This window comes from Syngnathus scovelli, chromosome 13, assembly GCF_024217435.2.
Source record: "Syngnathus scovelli strain Florida chromosome 13, RoL_Ssco_1.2, whole genome shotgun sequence".
NCBI classification, from domain to species: domain Eukaryota; kingdom Metazoa; phylum Chordata; class Actinopteri; order Syngnathiformes; family Syngnathidae; genus Syngnathus; species Syngnathus scovelli.
Window position 1 is genome coordinate 9738294 of NC_090859.1, and position 17289 is coordinate 9755582.

A 17289-nucleotide genomic window follows, 5' to 3' on the forward strand; every position below is an offset into this window, starting at 1 on the left:
TCTCCAACGATACACAGCAACTCTTGAAGCTCCCGACGGCGCGGGAACCGCCACCACCCCCGGCGGCATCCGCCATTCTTCAAACTCTCTTTAAACCGGCTGAAAATAACATTAGGTACGCCTGCACGTTCTACTCAGGGCCCACAAAGTAAACATGTATGAAGACAATGAGGCTTAGTTGATTACCAGTAGGTGTGCAAATGCACTGAATCACTCTGAGGTGTTTCTATTATTTTGACTCTAGATGAGGTGAGCATAAGTACTTTTCACTATGGTGTACTTGTACACCAGTGAAATCTACAAGAAACAGAAATTTGTTGGATTTGATATCTCAATAGCTAGCTCGCCAGATAGCTAGCTAGCTAGCTAGCTATAAGTCTAGTCCTCTTTGCCTTGCCATTGATTCTAACATATGGATACATTCTATCTAAATAAGGTGAACTCCAATATTAGAGATACCAGCACCTTGCTGCTGTATTTTGCGAATAAAATACACTTACAGCAACCAGTGAGCAAAGAATTATTAATCTTCCATTTACCCTGACTTTTTTCAAATTTATTTTTATCCCCAATTTTCACTAAAACAAAATCATCTTTATCAGAAAATTACAACTTTCCTCTTGTAAAGTCACCTATAATGACTCCCAAGCTCACTCGCTGACAAGCGTATTGATTACTCATCGATTATTTCCTAGTGTGCATGTGGTGCACGTGATCAACGACGAGCCTAGTCTGTAACTCACAGTCCACCCCCCCATGCAGTATGCATACATGCACCACCCCCTTTCTACTTCAACAGTACTGCATGAGCAGAGTCCAAGAGGAAAAAAAAAACTCCAGCCCATTAAGTGAACTTCAGAGGAATTCCTCACTTTACATACGGAATGCACTAGAGGTCGAAGGGCAAAGGGCCAGAGGGGAATCCACCCGCACCCAAGCAGGCAAGGCAGGCCGGGCCTTATTTAAACAAGCCTGGAATGCCTACTTTGCTTGCTGGATGGTGTGCTGGAAGAACAAGAAGAAGAAGAGGAGGAGGAGGTGGAGGAGGAAGGAAGTTCTCTGCTATTAACATGAACACGAGTGGCCAATAAATAGCAACACGCTTTAAATGACCTCGTTGAGAGCCTCCATACACAACACGCCATTCACGTCCAATGCAAAAGATCAGAAGGCTGACTTTTGATTGACACACCCGCTGAGGTACGTGTTTACAAATATTGTGCTTGTACTTTTAACGTAAAAAATAAATGAAGCCTAATAGTAACGGTAAGGCCATTTTTGAACTGGATTGTCCGTAAACAGCGACTTTAAAGATGCCAAATATCAGAAAGCAGCTCAAAGTGCAGCTCTACACCGCAACGCACATTGCTATCTTTATGTTTACATTTTTCCATGTGTTTATAAGTGTCCAAAAGAAAGAAACAAAAATATTAGTAATTATTTTATTTGTATTATTAACTCCACTCAAGGAGAATTATTATTTATTATTATTATTATTTTTCATTTGAACATGGATCCATTTTATGCAAAGCGTAATAGCAGGGTGTCAATTTAAACCGTCAAATCAAAACGCTACTATTATTCTATAATCCTGATCATATTTCTTTAGCTAGCGGCTCTCATTAGATTGTACAGTTGTACCTAATGAAGTGGCCTGTGACCGCACTACCAATCAAACTGTCTGCTACTGTTCAAACGGTTTATTTTGTTGCTGTATTATGCTTCAAAATATTTTGCAAAATTGTTCCCAACAAATAATGCAACACTGCCTCACTTCCGTTAACGTTAGGAATGATTCAGCTCTCTTCTTGAAATAAACAATAAGTCTATAATTCAGATGAATTCCATACCCCCAACAAGTTGTGTTGAAGATTCTCTGTTCACAATTATTCACTTTAGGATACTTTTGTTTCTATTTATGTGCACTTTGTGCCACTTTTTGGACATTTTCTGGACCTTGAATGAGTTATCTTGAGGTATGGGCCGGCCCCCTTTAAAAGAGGCCCTCCAGTCAAGACCACACAACAGCACTCACTTAGTATGAGAAAGTCAGTTTCCAAACTGCAATAACATTAAAATATACAAGATCAAGTGAGTCCAATAAAAAGTTCTACTTGTACAAGTCATTTAATTATTTAGTGTCGGTACGGTGCAACAGATTAGGACACGGTTGAAATTGGTGTTTTCCTCTTATGTATACAATTATTTCACTTTCTTTTCTTTCTTTTTAAATTACAACAAACAGATACAAAAACAGAAAATATGCGAGAAAAATATAAACTGTCTCTTACTACCCAGCTCGTATGAATCACAGCAAAAATTTGGGTTTGAAATTTGGTTGGAAAACATCTCACAATTAAATGCGGTGTTTTGGGGTTATATACAATTATTTTGCAGTCTTTTTCCTATGATATAACCCATAAAAACAGTTGAGTCTAACAAGTCTCTTTCTAAGACTTACAAAAATATGTAGAACATTGCGCAAAGAATTAGGACACCGTCAAATTAGCTGATTTATGAAGATAAATGTATGATAATATAACCAGTAAAAACGTCCTTCTGCAAAGTCTTAGGTGTGAAAATTCTTTACATTACAAAAGACATTAAAAAAGCTTCTAAATGTCTCTTTTAAAACTAAACTCAAATTCTTTCCCCATGAAAAGACATACATAAATATACAAGTATATACATATAAATATACATGTATACATACAATTTATATAGAAAAGTTTGTAAAAAATAGTGTGAAATTTCATAACCAGAAAAAGTTCTTACAAAGGTTCCGCCAGGCTTAAGTGTCAAGTATTACTAAGTGTAGACACATTTTACGCAAAACTGCCTCTTTAAAATCTGCAATGGATCCTGAATTATTTGTTTGCCTCTTGTAGGTTAGAACAATACGAAGTAGGCTAGATCAAGATGAGTCATTTGACTAGTGTGTGAGTGTGTGTGTGTGTGTGTGTGTGTGTGTGTGTCGCAGGCAGGGGTGGGGCAGGAGTGGTGTCAGTATCCGATGAATGAAACTCAAAATGTAAATGAATGCGTCTAATAGCAGCTGGCCATCATCATCACCTGGTCATGTGACATACAAGCGCCTCTGGACAACAAAACCCAGCATTCCCAGCGTCCCCACCCCCACCTTTCTGTTTTTAGGACCACCACGCCAAATTTCCTTTCAAATGACATGCTACAATCCCCATGGCCGTGGTGGAATTCTGGCCACTTCAAAGCGGCGCAGGGCCGGCCGGGCCAAGCGGCCAATGACGGATGAGGGGTGGGTCGCTGCCTGCCTTGACCTCCCCGACCTTACGCCCAACCCCTGTCCACCCTCCCCCACTTTTGCCGAAATCCCACCACCCAGTGTCATGCTCTCCAACCACCCCCCCACCTTCCATGTCAGTAAACCCACCAAAAGCTAATGACTGGTCACTTAAACCATCCGATCTTAACATCTGTCACTTCGAAACAGTCCTGAGATTCCAAAAATAAAGCAATGTAATCAATTAGAGGCTTAGCAATTAATTAATCACAAATATTTGACACAATAGGTCATGTTTGTCCATTTAAACCTATTTAGTCGACATCTAGAGGGACTTCTCAGTTTACGATGAATCGACAGAGAAGATTCAGAAAGATCCAGATTGGATTTTGCAAAGTAGTCCAGAGATGAGCCAAAAACGTTTTAGACAAAGGTTTTATGGACTGATGAAATCAAAATTTCTATAAAATTGATGGTAAGGGTCAAAGTATGAAGAAAGAAAAGACCTGCTCATGATCCAGAACACAGCATGGTGGAGATCATGTCATGGCTTGGACTTGCATGGCTGCTTTTGAGACGGGCTCACTAGTCTTTATTGCTAACTCATGACGGTAGCAGCAGAATGAGTTCTGAGGTCTACAAAAAACATTCTGGCAATTAACATAAAAATACATCCTAACTAATTGGGAGAAGCTTCATCAAGCAACAAGAAGGACTCAAAACTATATTGAGCTTTGGTGTTCCAATACTGAATATTTCCAAAGTCCAAATGTGAACCTCAAAAATCTTCTTCCAATACTCCTAAAGTTTTAAGTTAGAGGCTACTGTGCTAGTAAAAAACATTTTAGTCTGAAGCTCTGCACTGTGACACTAATGAGAAAAATTGCAGCACAAAACGGATGCAAGAAGTTCTAACATGATTACTTTCCAGATCCACTTTGAATGGTTTTATGGTCAGTCACATCAAGATGATTATCATTCATGATTATGTGCTTTCAGTCAACTGGCCTTTGTTGGATGACCATAACCACATTTTCCACTAGTGTCAATCTCACTCATTCAATTCATCTTCAACTCCCGGAGAGAAAAAAAAAATCTGTACCTTTTGGTATTGTCTTTTTAAAATGTTTTAATTAGTATCTCAACAAGTATCATATTACTTCTATTGCGGCCATTTTCATGAAGTCAATAACTTCCCTTCGTCCCATGCGCGTAAGCAGATATTTGTACTGTGTTTCCCTCTGCTGGACAACAACCCAACATGCACCTTAATCACAGTATCGCATACAACGGCGTATCCTCGGTTTACGACGAAGACCATCGTCGTAAACTGTGTTAAATGGTTGGAACCTGCGCCAAAGCAGTACACATTACAAGAGTACAGAAACTAAATAATTTGACGCTTTCAATTACTCATAAATATTTGACAACATATTTGTTAAGTCAGATAAGATAAGAAGGCAACTCATTCATTATTTTTTTGTTTGAGTCTGGACGCATTTTAGGTCAAACATTTTATTGTTTTTCTTACGGTTGTTACTTTTTTTCTACAAGTCTTCATGTTCTTTGAGCTTTAAAAGTCCCTCCATGCCATTTAAGATTACATCCAGCACAGCAGTGGTCCCCAAACTTTTTTAACGCCACGGACCGGTTACGTGTCAGGAATAGTTTGGCGGACCGGCATTTATATAAATAAATAATACATTTCTAATAAATACATAATTACGATGAAATACAATGGCATATAAACAAGTATAAACCACATAAAAGTAATACTCACCATTACGTTGAATTAGTGGGAGCACTGAGCTTGTTTCTCAGAAATGAGCCGGTCCCATCGAGGCGTAATCGGAGACAATGACACCCGAAGTGGTTAAGATTTGTTTTTTAATGCAGGATGCTTGGTCTCCATGTGCCGAAGAAGTTTTGAAGGCTTCATTGCTTCGTTAGCTAGCCTGTCGCCGCCACATATTCAGTGTGCTTAGCTCGTCACCTGTGCCGATAAATCCATATTTTAAGTAGGACTCCAGAAAATTTCTTTTAAATGTAGGTTTCATTTTCTTAAAAGTCGTAGCTTCTTCTTCTTCCGTCTCCTTATTGGGCTTTTTTCCCTTTCCAAACATTTCTGTTTTTTGCTCATTTTTGCTTGCTTGGCGGGCTCGACTGGCGTGACATGTCACGTGACCAGGACACAGCTGCACTGACGGATGTAATTGGGAGAAAAACACCAATTTTTAAAAAATATTTCTCAAAATATATTTTTACTCATTTTTGCTAGCTTTGCGGGCTCAACTGGGTAAACACCTCACGTGACCGGGACGAGCGTCTTGACCTGAATTAATTGATCGTCGATTAATAAAAAACGGACCGGGGATTGGGGACCCTTGGGTTAGCTAGTCGTTTGCGTAGAAGAAAAATGCGACTCACCTGAACATGTGCGCTCTCGTACGCCCCCTTCTGTTTGGATGATACAGCCACTCTAACAATCACCAGCCTTATCAAGCTTAAACGTATAATGTTAAAATTAGGTAACGTCCTTATTAATATATTTAAACAAGTGTGAAACACTTTTTATAGTTCCTCCAATTGAAATATGACCCCAAAAAAGACAAAACCATTTACAGTTAGAGTCATGTTTATTTACAGCACAATCTTGAACGAGGGAGGGAGACAAAAGTGTTCTTTTTTTTCGTGGATAGAATGCATCCGGATTCATGTTTCATCACAACACGGTTCTTAATTTATTGAGTCACCATTTGTCTATACAGAATCCATTCAGTCGCAATATCTAGAGAGCTGCAATCTTCTGCTGGAGACAAAAAAATGAAAGGGCCGAAAAGAAATCCATTAAAAAAATTCCACAATGATCGTCTTTAGCTATTTATATATGTATATATACACATATACACACACATATATATAGGTATATATGTATACTTATATATGTATATAAATCTATATATTTTCTTGCCATGTCCATGGAGAGGTGATGGGGTTTGTGGTTTTGACAGTTTAGGCTTTGAGAGGGTCCTCAGGTCCCAAATATTGAAATATTGAGCTTATTTTTTTTTCCTCCCCCCAAGTCACAAATGTCCCGAGTACAAACTCTTCTGTGTACATGGGGGGTGCTTCATAGAATAGGTCCAGTTCAGCCTCCAAAAAAAGTTCAGCAGTAGCCCTCCAAAATGATTACAATGTACACTTAACATGCACGTCCAGAGTAAAAAATCAAATTAAAAAGAACATTGAAAAAGAAAAATGAGCTGTCCCTTGGGCTTTCTAGCCACTTGCTGTATAAATTAGAAATGAACTGACAAGCACCACAAAACAGTGGCAAAAAAAAAAGACTGGTTACAGTAAAAAACATACATGTTAGCTTTTAGTTCTAATTTCCATTGATCAATTTCAGATTTTTAAAGTGATTTTTTTTTTTTGTCCTCAGGTCCGCACACACGCACATTCACGCTGCATCTTTACATGTAACCACAGTATGTGTGCATCTGCCACTGACTTATCACAATAGTCAGGTCGTCATTACGCTCACTCGCTTGTTCTGAGTCAACGTCACCGCCTCGGTGGCCTTTTAAAGTCCCTTTAGGATGTGCAAAAAAAAAAAAAAAGTATGAAGAAACAAATGGGACAAAAAAAGGTCTCCTGGATGAACGTAAAATACCTTCAAATTAGTTTAACATTCATTTATTTGAAGAAACATATTTAGAAAAAAAACACTGTTTACATTTCCACTTGCCTCCTAGTTTGACAAACAAAAAAAAAACAAATGAAGTACATAGATTACAAAAAAATGTCAGAGTCGCTCGCCCGCGTGAATGCCAACCTGACTATTGTCACAGCAAGTTCAAATTAAAAGCAAATAAAATCATTCAATCACACTCACACACACGCGACCCAGAGCAGGAGGAGGTAACTAACGGCCGCTGACATTTCATGGTTGTTTTGAATTTTATTTGTGTTTCAAGCAAACACACCAAAGGGTTCGAGAGTCAACCGTCCGGCCGTCAGTTTCAAGCCACCCGTTGCTCAACATGCTCTCAAACACAAATACAAACTCAAGAGATGGCAAAAATACAAGTTTACACATATATACAAACGAAAGCCACGCCCGCCGGCTGTGTGCTTCGCAATTTAATAATGCATCGTTTTTCTGTATACGCAGAGAATAAAACCTTTTTTTCTAAATAAAATACATTGTTGCCTGTGTAGAATGGGGGAGTGAGGATAGCAGATGAGCAGAGAGGAGAAGGAGGAGGAGTCTATGTGAGTGTGTGTCTGCTCCCCTGCTCTCCTTCACTGCATTTCCCCCTCCTGTCTCCACGGCGACGCTCCGTGCTTGACATCGCTCCGAAATAATATTAATAATAATGTCAAGAGTAATGACCACGACAATGCTAAAAAAATATATATATATATGTATAACCACCGCCCCCCCATGTCTCACATCTGCAAGTCCACAAAGAGGGGGAGGGGCAGGAGGGAGGTCATGTGATCTTGTGTGACAAATCAATGCGGAGGGAGGAAAGACTGGGAGGAAGGGGAAGTGAAACATGAGCAGGATGTGCTATGATGAAGAGGAGGAGGATGAGTGGTGTGTAGGACACACACACACAAACTTGTGTCTTTCTGTGGTGGGGGCAGGGAGGGAGGGGGTTCCGCAGATGGGTGGAAAGCATGAACGAGTGGTGACGACATGGCCTCACTGTGAGGGCGCCCCCTCTACTCCCCCATCCCTCCATCGAGCGCTCTTCCATGGGAGTGGGGGTCCGCTGTCCTCCCCCCTAGTTGCTGGTTGTTAATTTGCCTGGGTGCTATCATACCTCCAGGAAGCGGGAGCTGGGCTTGGTATGGAAGGGCTCGGACCACATGCGCCGCAAATCACCCTGAAACACACACACAGGAACATACCAAGTGTTTAAATCCGGGGTTGGGCAAAGTATTTTTTTTTCTTACTTTCATTCCAATAGATTTATTTCATTTAAATGAACCCCTACAGGGAAATCATGATCCAAACAAATCAGAGGTCGACCAGTGCCAGAAAAATCCCATTCCAGCGCAGATATGCAAACAAAGTCATCGGTTTTGCTGCATTGCCACATAACTCGATCGATCAACCCATACGCGTACCATTCGCTGACTGTGCACGTACCTTCAGATAGGCCATGGTGAGCAGAGGCAGCAGGGTGAAGGGCACCAGGTAGAGGAGAGCAGGCTGAGCAGCGCGATGGATCCTGGATGCCACGGTGGCAGTCAAAAGACCTATGAGGAGAAAAATAAATATTTCAAAGCGGGGACATGCTAGTCAACATGTACCTCATGCATCTTTGAAATCCAGCGACCCAGCCAGTAAACCACTTCCTTACCCACAAAGTATCCGATGAGAGTGCAGTGGAAATAGGAGACCCTCTGCATGCGTCCCGACATGTTCCCGGGCCCCGAGGCCTCCCCGCTAGCTTGCTTCTTATAGTTGTCGTAGCGCAAGACAAAGCACAAGAGCAGCCCGGGCATCACGATGTCGCCGATTCCCAACATGGAGAAGTGACTTCCTGTGGAGCTGTGATAAAAAAAAAAAAAACATTTGGAATGTTGAAACTCTTGTCGCCGTGTGCAAATAAAAGGACAAAAAGACCAATTTGCTGGAGAGATGTTCTTCAACAGCCCACTGAGGCTGTAATGCTCATTCTAGCAGAAAATTAAAAGTCATGTGGAGAGAAAAGCAGAAAAAAATAAATCCAATAGAGATTTTTTTTTTTTTTTTAGCAATAATAAAAAAGGAGACTGGAGGAATCCAAGGTCATTCCTACCTGGGAAAAACCAGTTTCCCAGGTAGGGAGAGGCGGGGCACGTCACGGGCCATCCCCGGTCCCAAGTGAAGCTTCCTGGACAGGACGTCAATGGGGTTCTCAGCAGGTTGAGTGGCGACTTTGACCATCACGTTGCTGTTGAAGATGTAGGCTGAGAAGAACACCTAAAGGGAAACAGAGGCATCGGGGCATTATGTTTAGATTGGCGGTTGCTAGGCGAAGAGGCGAGACTCGCCGCAGCGGCGATTGAGCGCTTGCTTTTATTGGCGTGTGATGCATCCCTTTTCCAATTCACTTTAATGTGACATTAAAACACAGTACTGTTTTGCTCCGGGGAAACCCTGAGTGTTGTGAAATTGACTAAGCAACAGTAGTAAAAGACATCTGTTAATAAAGACGTGGCCAAACAGCATAAGATGAGCTTGTGAATTGGAATAAACATCCTCTCATCATTTGTTTACTTTGCCTCTAAACACTTAAGCATTTAAGTTTGCTCCCTGCATTATATGCCAGCCAAGTTGGGCCAAGTCACATTTTATTTTGAAAATACAAAAAAAAAAAGGATGTAACGATGTTCTCATGTCAATTTACGGGTAAATTGACTTAACGTTGAACACAAAGCTATTATTGTTAACGTCAACGGGGAAGACACACGTTAATTGTACCTTCTGCCATCTAGTGGAGGAGTGTTTAATTGTTCTGTCTCAATGTCACTGACATGAAAAAGCTCAACAAAAAAAAGAAATCTGACATTTTAGGTGAACACCTGAAAGTGGCACATCTGAATCGCCGCTAAACACAAAGCGCTATTTGTCTAGCAGGAATTATAAGGCACCATTGAAATTTCTTGAGGCTATTATCTCATGGAAGATTTCAACCTTGAGGGGGGAAAATGAATAGAAATGATGAAAAGCTATGAAAATGACTCAGAATTGAATAAATCAGATAATACGTCAGCGTCGTGCCCGCACAAACCAGCACATTGTGTGCCCTTTGTAACCTCAAATGTCATAACCACAAGAGAAGGAAATATTTGTACATATAAAACAATCCAAAGCAAACCGGAAAGCGAGTGACATTAATGAGACCAATTTTTCAGTGACTGTTACTCATTGCTCCGCAGTCAGGTGCGTGGATGATCGTCAGCGGCGATAATGTCATTTGAGCTCAATAAATCACAGCGCCGCCACAGCCTCGTCCAAATGTTTACGCTCAAACTAATCCGGGAGACAGTGAGCTGATGACAATGAGCTTGTCCTCATGTATCTCCGCTCACGGCATTCTTGTGTGTGAGCCTGCGCGAGCGTCAGCATTGACGGCGACGTCCTTACCCAGAACACGTCATAGATGAGCAGCCCTGACAGGAGCAGGCACGACACCTTCAGACTGGGCAGCCGCACGAAGGCGATCATGGCCACACACAAGCCCATGGCCAAAGCTGCGAGGAAGGGAAAAAGACTTAAAAAAAGAGGACACGACCGAAAACTAAGCGCTTTGTAAAGTGGCTTGCGGTGAACCATCGGGGTGACGCACCATCCATGAGAAGCCAATGTCCAGTCAGCACCCAGATGAGCACCAACAGGACGGAGAGGGAGAAGGACAGGAGCTCGGCCAGAGTGAAGCGGCCACAGCAGCCAAAGGAAATTCTAAAAATCAAACATTTGGTGACATCATTAAATGTCAAAATGAACATGAGCAACTAAATGGAGCTTGGAATGTTTTTGTGTGAAAGGGTTTCTATTGGTTCCACAGTGGGTGGGGTGTTGTCACTCCTTGTGCGTCACCATTGCAATGGAACAGCTGCAATGTCCAGGCGCCATGCTAAACTTAACCTTTAGAAGAAAGGCAGCGAGTTGAAGTTTTTTTTTTTTTCTCCGCAAACAATGAAGCAGAGTCATTTTTGCATTGTCCGGGAAGAGGGGAAAAACTGATAAATATACAGCTGGAGGAAAAAGTGAACATTTAATTTCTTAATTTTTTTTTTTCCATGAATTGGTCATAAAAAATAATCTGATCATCGAAATCACAACAAACACGTTACGCTGCTTAAAATTAAAGCAACACCACACAAACAATTAGTTCATTGTCGTTTGATCAGACCACATTTTATGCTGAAATGTACCAAATTCCATAAACTAGCAGTGCTGCGGTTGATTTTATTAATTTCTCACACAACGTCTCTCGTCAAAAAATCATTACACAATGCAGCACTTTTTTTTTTCCTCCTCAACCCCGTAACAGAAAGTGTCGCCTATTTAGCACGTCATCCCCAAATCTCACTTGCAAGGCACAACTAATCAAGACGCGGTCAATTTGTTAACAGTTGGATTAAGCAAGGTTTGATTGGTCATGCCTGGAGAGCGAGGCACACGGACGACCTCATATAAAAGCGGATATTTTAACGTTTATTTACCGATGTAGTACTCTCTGAAGTTGTGTAAATATACCGGCCACTATACGAGTAAATACGGCGCGCCAACTTGCAGCTCGTAAACCTTCGATCGTTTTTCCACTGTTGGACGCAGATGATTGCGTATGGAGCGATCAACTGACATTTAAAAAAAAATAAAAAATAAAACATCTTACTTGTTCTGTGGGGAGCAGGGCCTCGTTAGATACTGGCACATTGGCAACAAGAGGAAAGCAAAAGCGATTGTAGCGAGCACTGACGATGAGAAAGAGAGAGAACGCACAGCAATGAGATACAGTCAGCTCATTCTCATCCTTCTTTTTTTTTTTTTCGTGTGTGTCCGCTTCACAGAGCAGCTAATGATCTTTGCGCTTCCATCAGCCGAGCACAGAAAAAGAGACACACGACTGTGTGTGTGTGTGTGTGTGTGTGTGTGTGTGTGTGTGTGTGTGTGTGTGTGTGTGCGTAAAAGCCTTAAAGCAGTCAGTCGCTGCTCTTTGTGCTATGCGGCACGTACCTGCCGTGCAGATGGTGAAGACCACCTGGACCGAGTCAAAGAAGAAGAACATGACTAGCAGAGACACGGAAGCTCCTATGGGCAGGAACAGCGCCTGCGTTGAGTCTATAGTCTGAATACCTGCCAAAAAAAAAATGGAAAATCACCACCAAAAACATGGCGACGCTGCAAAGATCGCACTCACTGTTGTTTGTGTTGGCGTTGTTGAAGGAGCCCGGTGTGGGGTTACCATCTTTGTCCTTCTCTTGGTTCTCACAGTCCATGTTTAATGACCTGCAGCGGTGCGATGAGAGTGTTGTCATATTTACAGCTTCTTTGCCAAGTGTAATTGACTTGTTAAGAGTCCACTGAATGCCCACGCGTGTCAATTCAGGAAAATGATAGTAAAAATAAAACAGAAAATGGACATTGGTAGCACAGGATGTTTATCTATCGCACTTTCGCAATGTAGTGGCAAAAGGAAAGTAAGCGTTGGCCTCATAAATTCTTCTACTCATAGAAACGATCTGACTCGACACATAAGTGATGAGTATTTTATGACACATACTGCAACGCCAAAGTGCATTTTGGGATTCCAAACTGAAGATATCGGATTCTAATTTATTTCAATTTTGACACTTGAGAGTAATTAAAAAAAAAAAAAAAAATCCTGATTGCCCTACTTCAACCATGTAGTCACACCTAAATGTAAGAAATGCAAAGCCACATCTTGGCAAATGTGATTTTTTTTTTTTTTTACCAAGTGTCACTTACCTGAAGCTGCCATAGACGATGAGAAGGATGGAGATGAGGAAGGTGGACACCTGGCTTGAGTCAACTAAGGAGTACGCCCTGGGAAAAAAAAAAAAAAAAAAAAAAATCCAACATGAAAGCGCCGAACTTGAATGATGAGCTCATTTTGGACGTGCAACAACATGTACATTTATTTATTATTTTTTTTAATAATGTGCAACTTTTGATCTTTTCGTATTTGTGTTTTTCCCGCCAAACCGTTTGTTCGGGGCAAAGCGTACAAATTGACTGTTAAAAGGGAGATCGACAGATACCCGGCAAGCCTTCTGACCTGGTGAGAGCCGAGGCAATCGTTCTAAAAATACCGCACGTCAATCTCAACTTTAATGACTACACACAATTCTTTCGAGGAAGGTAGGGCAACCGGGCCGGGCGGCGTGCTACGTTGCGTGTTGGCGCAAATCCGTACGAGTTTCCCTTTTACAAAAAAAGCCGCCGTCCTCTCCCTCTGGCACAACAGCGAGCATAACGAGGTTAAAAAAAAAAAAATATGGCAATCAATCAATGGGTCTTGTCAGGAAATTAAAAGCCGCTACTGGCAGTGAACAAACCTACACAAGATTCCAAGCGAGACGGATTAAACTCGAGTTTCGTATTCTTCCTGCACTTGACATAGTAGCCGCTGCTACCGTGAAGCGATTACAATCCATAAAACACAATGTGTGATGACTCATTTGGAACTGCTGACATTGCTTTATCAACACTTGGCAGTTCTAAAATATTGAACTTTTACTTTTAGATGAAATGCAAGAAAGAAGGGGAAGGGGGGGGGGGGGACAAATCATGGATGCATATTAGGGAAAATTCAATAACTAAGCGTCTTATCAGTCGTCACTCTGTTGTCATATTGCTCACATTTGCATGGCATCTAGGGAATGCTACAATATCCTGCAGTGACGCACAAACATGTGTTGTGGGTCCGCCATTCAGTTCATTCTTTGGCATCTTGGCCGGGCGACAACATCTCTCAGCATTCACGTACAACTTTTGTGTGGGAACTGCAACTTCTTGCGCCCTGACATTATCCAATGAAAACACAAAACAGTTCTCTCTAATGCAACGACATCTAGGAGGATGCAAAGAGAAAAAAAAAAAAAACGGGGAGGCTTAAATCAGATCAGCCGTCTTGATTGAAGTGTTGAATGTTTTGACGCAGCCTGGACTTGACCCGCAACCTTTTAATGCAGGCCCCGGGTGCGAGGGGGGAAAAAAAAAATACAAGGCGGCCATTGTGGCCTGGCTGCTTTCAGACGGGCGCGCTGACCGAGATGCCGACCTGTCAGTCGCCTGTCAAACTCGCCCTTCTTGGGTGAGGAATGCAGTTAGTGTATGTAAAACCACTCTATGTGCTTCTTATATAACATTATTATTGCACTTCAGAGTGTGTGTGTGCATTAGCATCACGTCAGATGAAGTGTGTGGGGAGGGAAACCCAAGGGCCCTTTTCGTCCTCCGAGGGCCAAACTCCATTTGTGGAAAAACCAACGGGACATTTGAACAAAATTCCACGAGTTTGATTTTATAACAGCCTTGTGAGATTTTACAAATGTACGGCGGCTGTGAGAAAAATGCTCATTCCCCGCCTGGACTCAATCCACAGTGCTAAATTCCTGAATATACACTCGGCTTACGCAAATTTGAAAAGCATTTTGAGATACTTGTTGACAGATATCCCGAAACACAATTGTGTCCGACCCATCATCATAATAGCGAGGGAGCGAATTCAAACATCAGATCAGGTGTCAGAGATTATCAGATAGCAATTCAGAAAGACCGACCTTGTTCCTCTCTGATTCTAATGATGTCACCGCAGTGACTAGATAGACGGCAAGTTTCATCCACCACGGAGCTAATTCATATTCCAGCGCCAAACTGCTTCGTCTGAATTCCCCGCACAGATGCCCGCAGAACATGGGCGAGATAGATGAATGGAACATTTAAAAACAAAATACAATCCCGGACTGTTGGGGGCTGGACGCAAGCCCAAGGAGCCATAAGCCCTCCTTGTCCACTGACAGACTTTTTTTTTTTTTTTTTTTCTTCCCCCTTCCAAACAATTCCAAATCTGACTCGCAAACAACCCGACATGCGTGACTTGACCACAAAGGGTCAGCGAGCGGGAAAGTAGAGAAAAAAACCGTCGTGTGTATTTAACATATTTTCACAGTAACTACAGCGTGGAGATACCATGAGACCTCCAATTGGAGATTAATATTCATCTCCCTCCAACGGCTGATCCAATTATGGCTGTAATGGGCTAAATCCACCAGGAACAAGGTTGAAATTTGTAATCAACTGCGACCTTTCTGCCTCCATTAAAACGTATTTGCTTCCCCTTTTTAGACATTTGGATGTATGGTGCGTTGGCAGCCTCATGTGGCATTTGGACGGGGGGGGGGGGGGGGTTACAACAGTCTTGACACACAGGGACCTGTTTTAGTAGACTGGGGGACGGCCTGACAGGCGTAAATTCATTTGAAGTTTAGTGGAAGAGATACATCCATCACAAAGTCAGCTCAACTCAACATGCGTTCGTTCTTATGTGTCCTTTTGTTCCGACCCAGGCGACAGTATGGCTTCCTCGCACAACTTCTAATTAACTCTCCGTAATGTTGGAGTATTCAAAAGAAGCGCTGATGATTTCACGCATTAGCGGTTAACATCTCGTTCTACTCGTACGACCGCAATCAGTTCGGGTGACACCTGCCTTCCGAGTTGCTCTAATTCAAAAACGTTTTGGCAACTTATTAAAGGCACAAACGGCTAATGTCGCTAAACCTTTAGTAACTGTTGGATGGAAGTTTTAAGTAACCTTCTAGCATCTAAGAGATGTTAATGAAGCAGACCGATACTGTCACCATGGTATAATAAATAGTGTTGATATATTAGCATCTGCATTTTAGCCGTCTGGCATTCACAAATTCATCTATTTTCTGATTTTATTGTAAACCGAGTCTCCACTGTTTGCTGAAAAACTCACTTTTTAGTGCTCAGGGCCAAAACCATGTCTAATCTAAATTTATTGATTTGGCGTCACCACCTGGCCACATATTGAATTGAGGAGCGGTCCCGTAGCTTTGTCTAACAGAAAAATAATTATATTAGTATATATTATAAAAAAATTCCCAGCTACACTTAAGTGTAGCTAGCCACGGCGTCACATGTTTATGCTTCGCCCTAGTCTTGCTATGCGCGCTGAAGTTTGCCATTCCATTATGGTGGTTGAAATTCATGTTTGACCAGACAGTTTAGTGCAATCGAAATTGTAGCACAGTTGTTTGAAGCCAGATTTGCACTTTGATGTGATTCGCTAATCCCTAAGTAAATTTAATTTTTGGGCCCATGCCTCACCTGACGACACAAAAGCAACAACTCCTTTGGGGGGGGAGAAGAGCCCGGGTAGCGTACAAATTGTGACAAGAGCTTCAATAGACTGGTGGAAGAGTGGCCAGATCGCATCAGTGACGAATGTTGTGGTAATGATGAAGATGATGACGGATAGCAGTGAGCCACTGCCGGCCAAACACAACAAAAACGCAAAAAAGCGGCAACAACATTCGTTCCCCTCACATGGAAAAACTGTAATTTTGAAAATATAGGCTTCGGCCTTGTATCACAGGCTGCAATTACAAGAGCACAACTCTTGTTCCGTACTTTCAATTTGAAATACTTATTTTAGTTCCTTTCGGCACAATTTTCCAAGAGCCATTTAAACACAACAAATTAGTCATGCTACGCTATCAGAAAGATGGCCTGAATATATTACAAACCAACAATGGCCGCTACTGTTAGATGTCTGTGTTCACAAAAGCGATTGAGTACATAGATCGAGTCAGCGTAACGTAAATGCGTGTTCAAAAGGTCACGACAATATGAGACAGCACTAATGTTCCCTATGCATAGAATGTCAACATTAAGCCAAGTCTGCTGCTTCCTGAGCTGAGCTAGACAGAAACTAAGTTCAGAGCAAACGTGACTACAATTTAAAACTAGTATTTTTTTTTTTGTGGTACTACTTATTTAAATGAATTCAGCAATTAAGTAATTTGAGTTTAATTGTATTAAATTAAACAAATGAATTCAACTCATCATGATGAGAGATTTACGCAATAAATTAAAATACATTTATTCAATAAATGTGATCGTTTGAACGACCACGTGACATTTCACATTCCAGTAGCTCGAGCAGCTCAACTGGGTAAAATGGTAGTTTGAAGTTCAACATTCTTGTCAAAGTGTTGACTAGAAAGGATTCTCTAAGGTCAAATGCTATTTTGCAGGATGATCTCCACTGGGGGAGGAGAAAAAAATCTTTGCTATCTGTTCTGGAATTTTAAGCAGCATTCCCAACTGTCTTATTTGTGTAAACAAAGCTGAGCATCATTATTAAAATAAACAAAACCAAGGCCGCACGTAATGTTTATTTTAATCAATTAATTCCATTAATCATTCTGTCGATGTCTCTGATTTAAAAAACAAAAAAAGCCCAAATTCA

General features: G+C 41.5%; 1 protein-coding gene and 1 long non-coding RNA gene across 5 annotated transcripts in view; both read right to left on the minus strand.

The window, feature by feature from the left end:
• Window positions 1-5381, minus strand: part of LOC137840872 (uncharacterized) — a 30036-nt gene extending 24655 nt beyond the window's left edge. Inside the window, exon 1 of the long non-coding RNA XR_011088006.1 lies at window positions 5040-5381. This is a non-coding gene — a long non-coding RNA (uncharacterized lncRNA). The remainder of the gene's footprint in view (window positions 1-5039) is intronic.
• A 495-nt stretch (window positions 5382-5876) lies between these two features.
• The window catches only part of sppl3 (signal peptide peptidase 3), a 47026-nt gene continuing 35613 nt past the window's right edge, over window positions 5877-17289 (minus strand). For all 4 annotated transcript variants that reach the window (XM_049739118.1, XM_049739117.1, XM_049739119.2 and 1 more), the window contains 10 exons: window positions 12756-12833; window positions 12187-12275; window positions 12003-12122; window positions 11662-11740; window positions 10609-10721; window positions 10407-10513; window positions 9076-9239; window positions 8635-8825; window positions 8421-8530; window positions 5877-8154 (listed from right to left, as the gene is read on the minus strand). In XM_049739118.1, the coding sequence (XP_049595075.1) occupies window positions 8086-8154; window positions 8421-8530; window positions 8635-8825; window positions 9076-9239; window positions 10407-10513; window positions 10609-10721; window positions 11662-11740; window positions 12003-12122; window positions 12187-12275; window positions 12756-12833 (1120 nt within the window). In that variant the 3' untranslated portion in view covers window positions 5877-8085. The remainder of the gene's footprint in view (window positions 8155-8420; window positions 8531-8634; window positions 8826-9075; window positions 9240-10406; window positions 10514-10608; window positions 10722-11661; window positions 11741-12002; window positions 12123-12186; window positions 12276-12755; window positions 12834-17289) is intronic.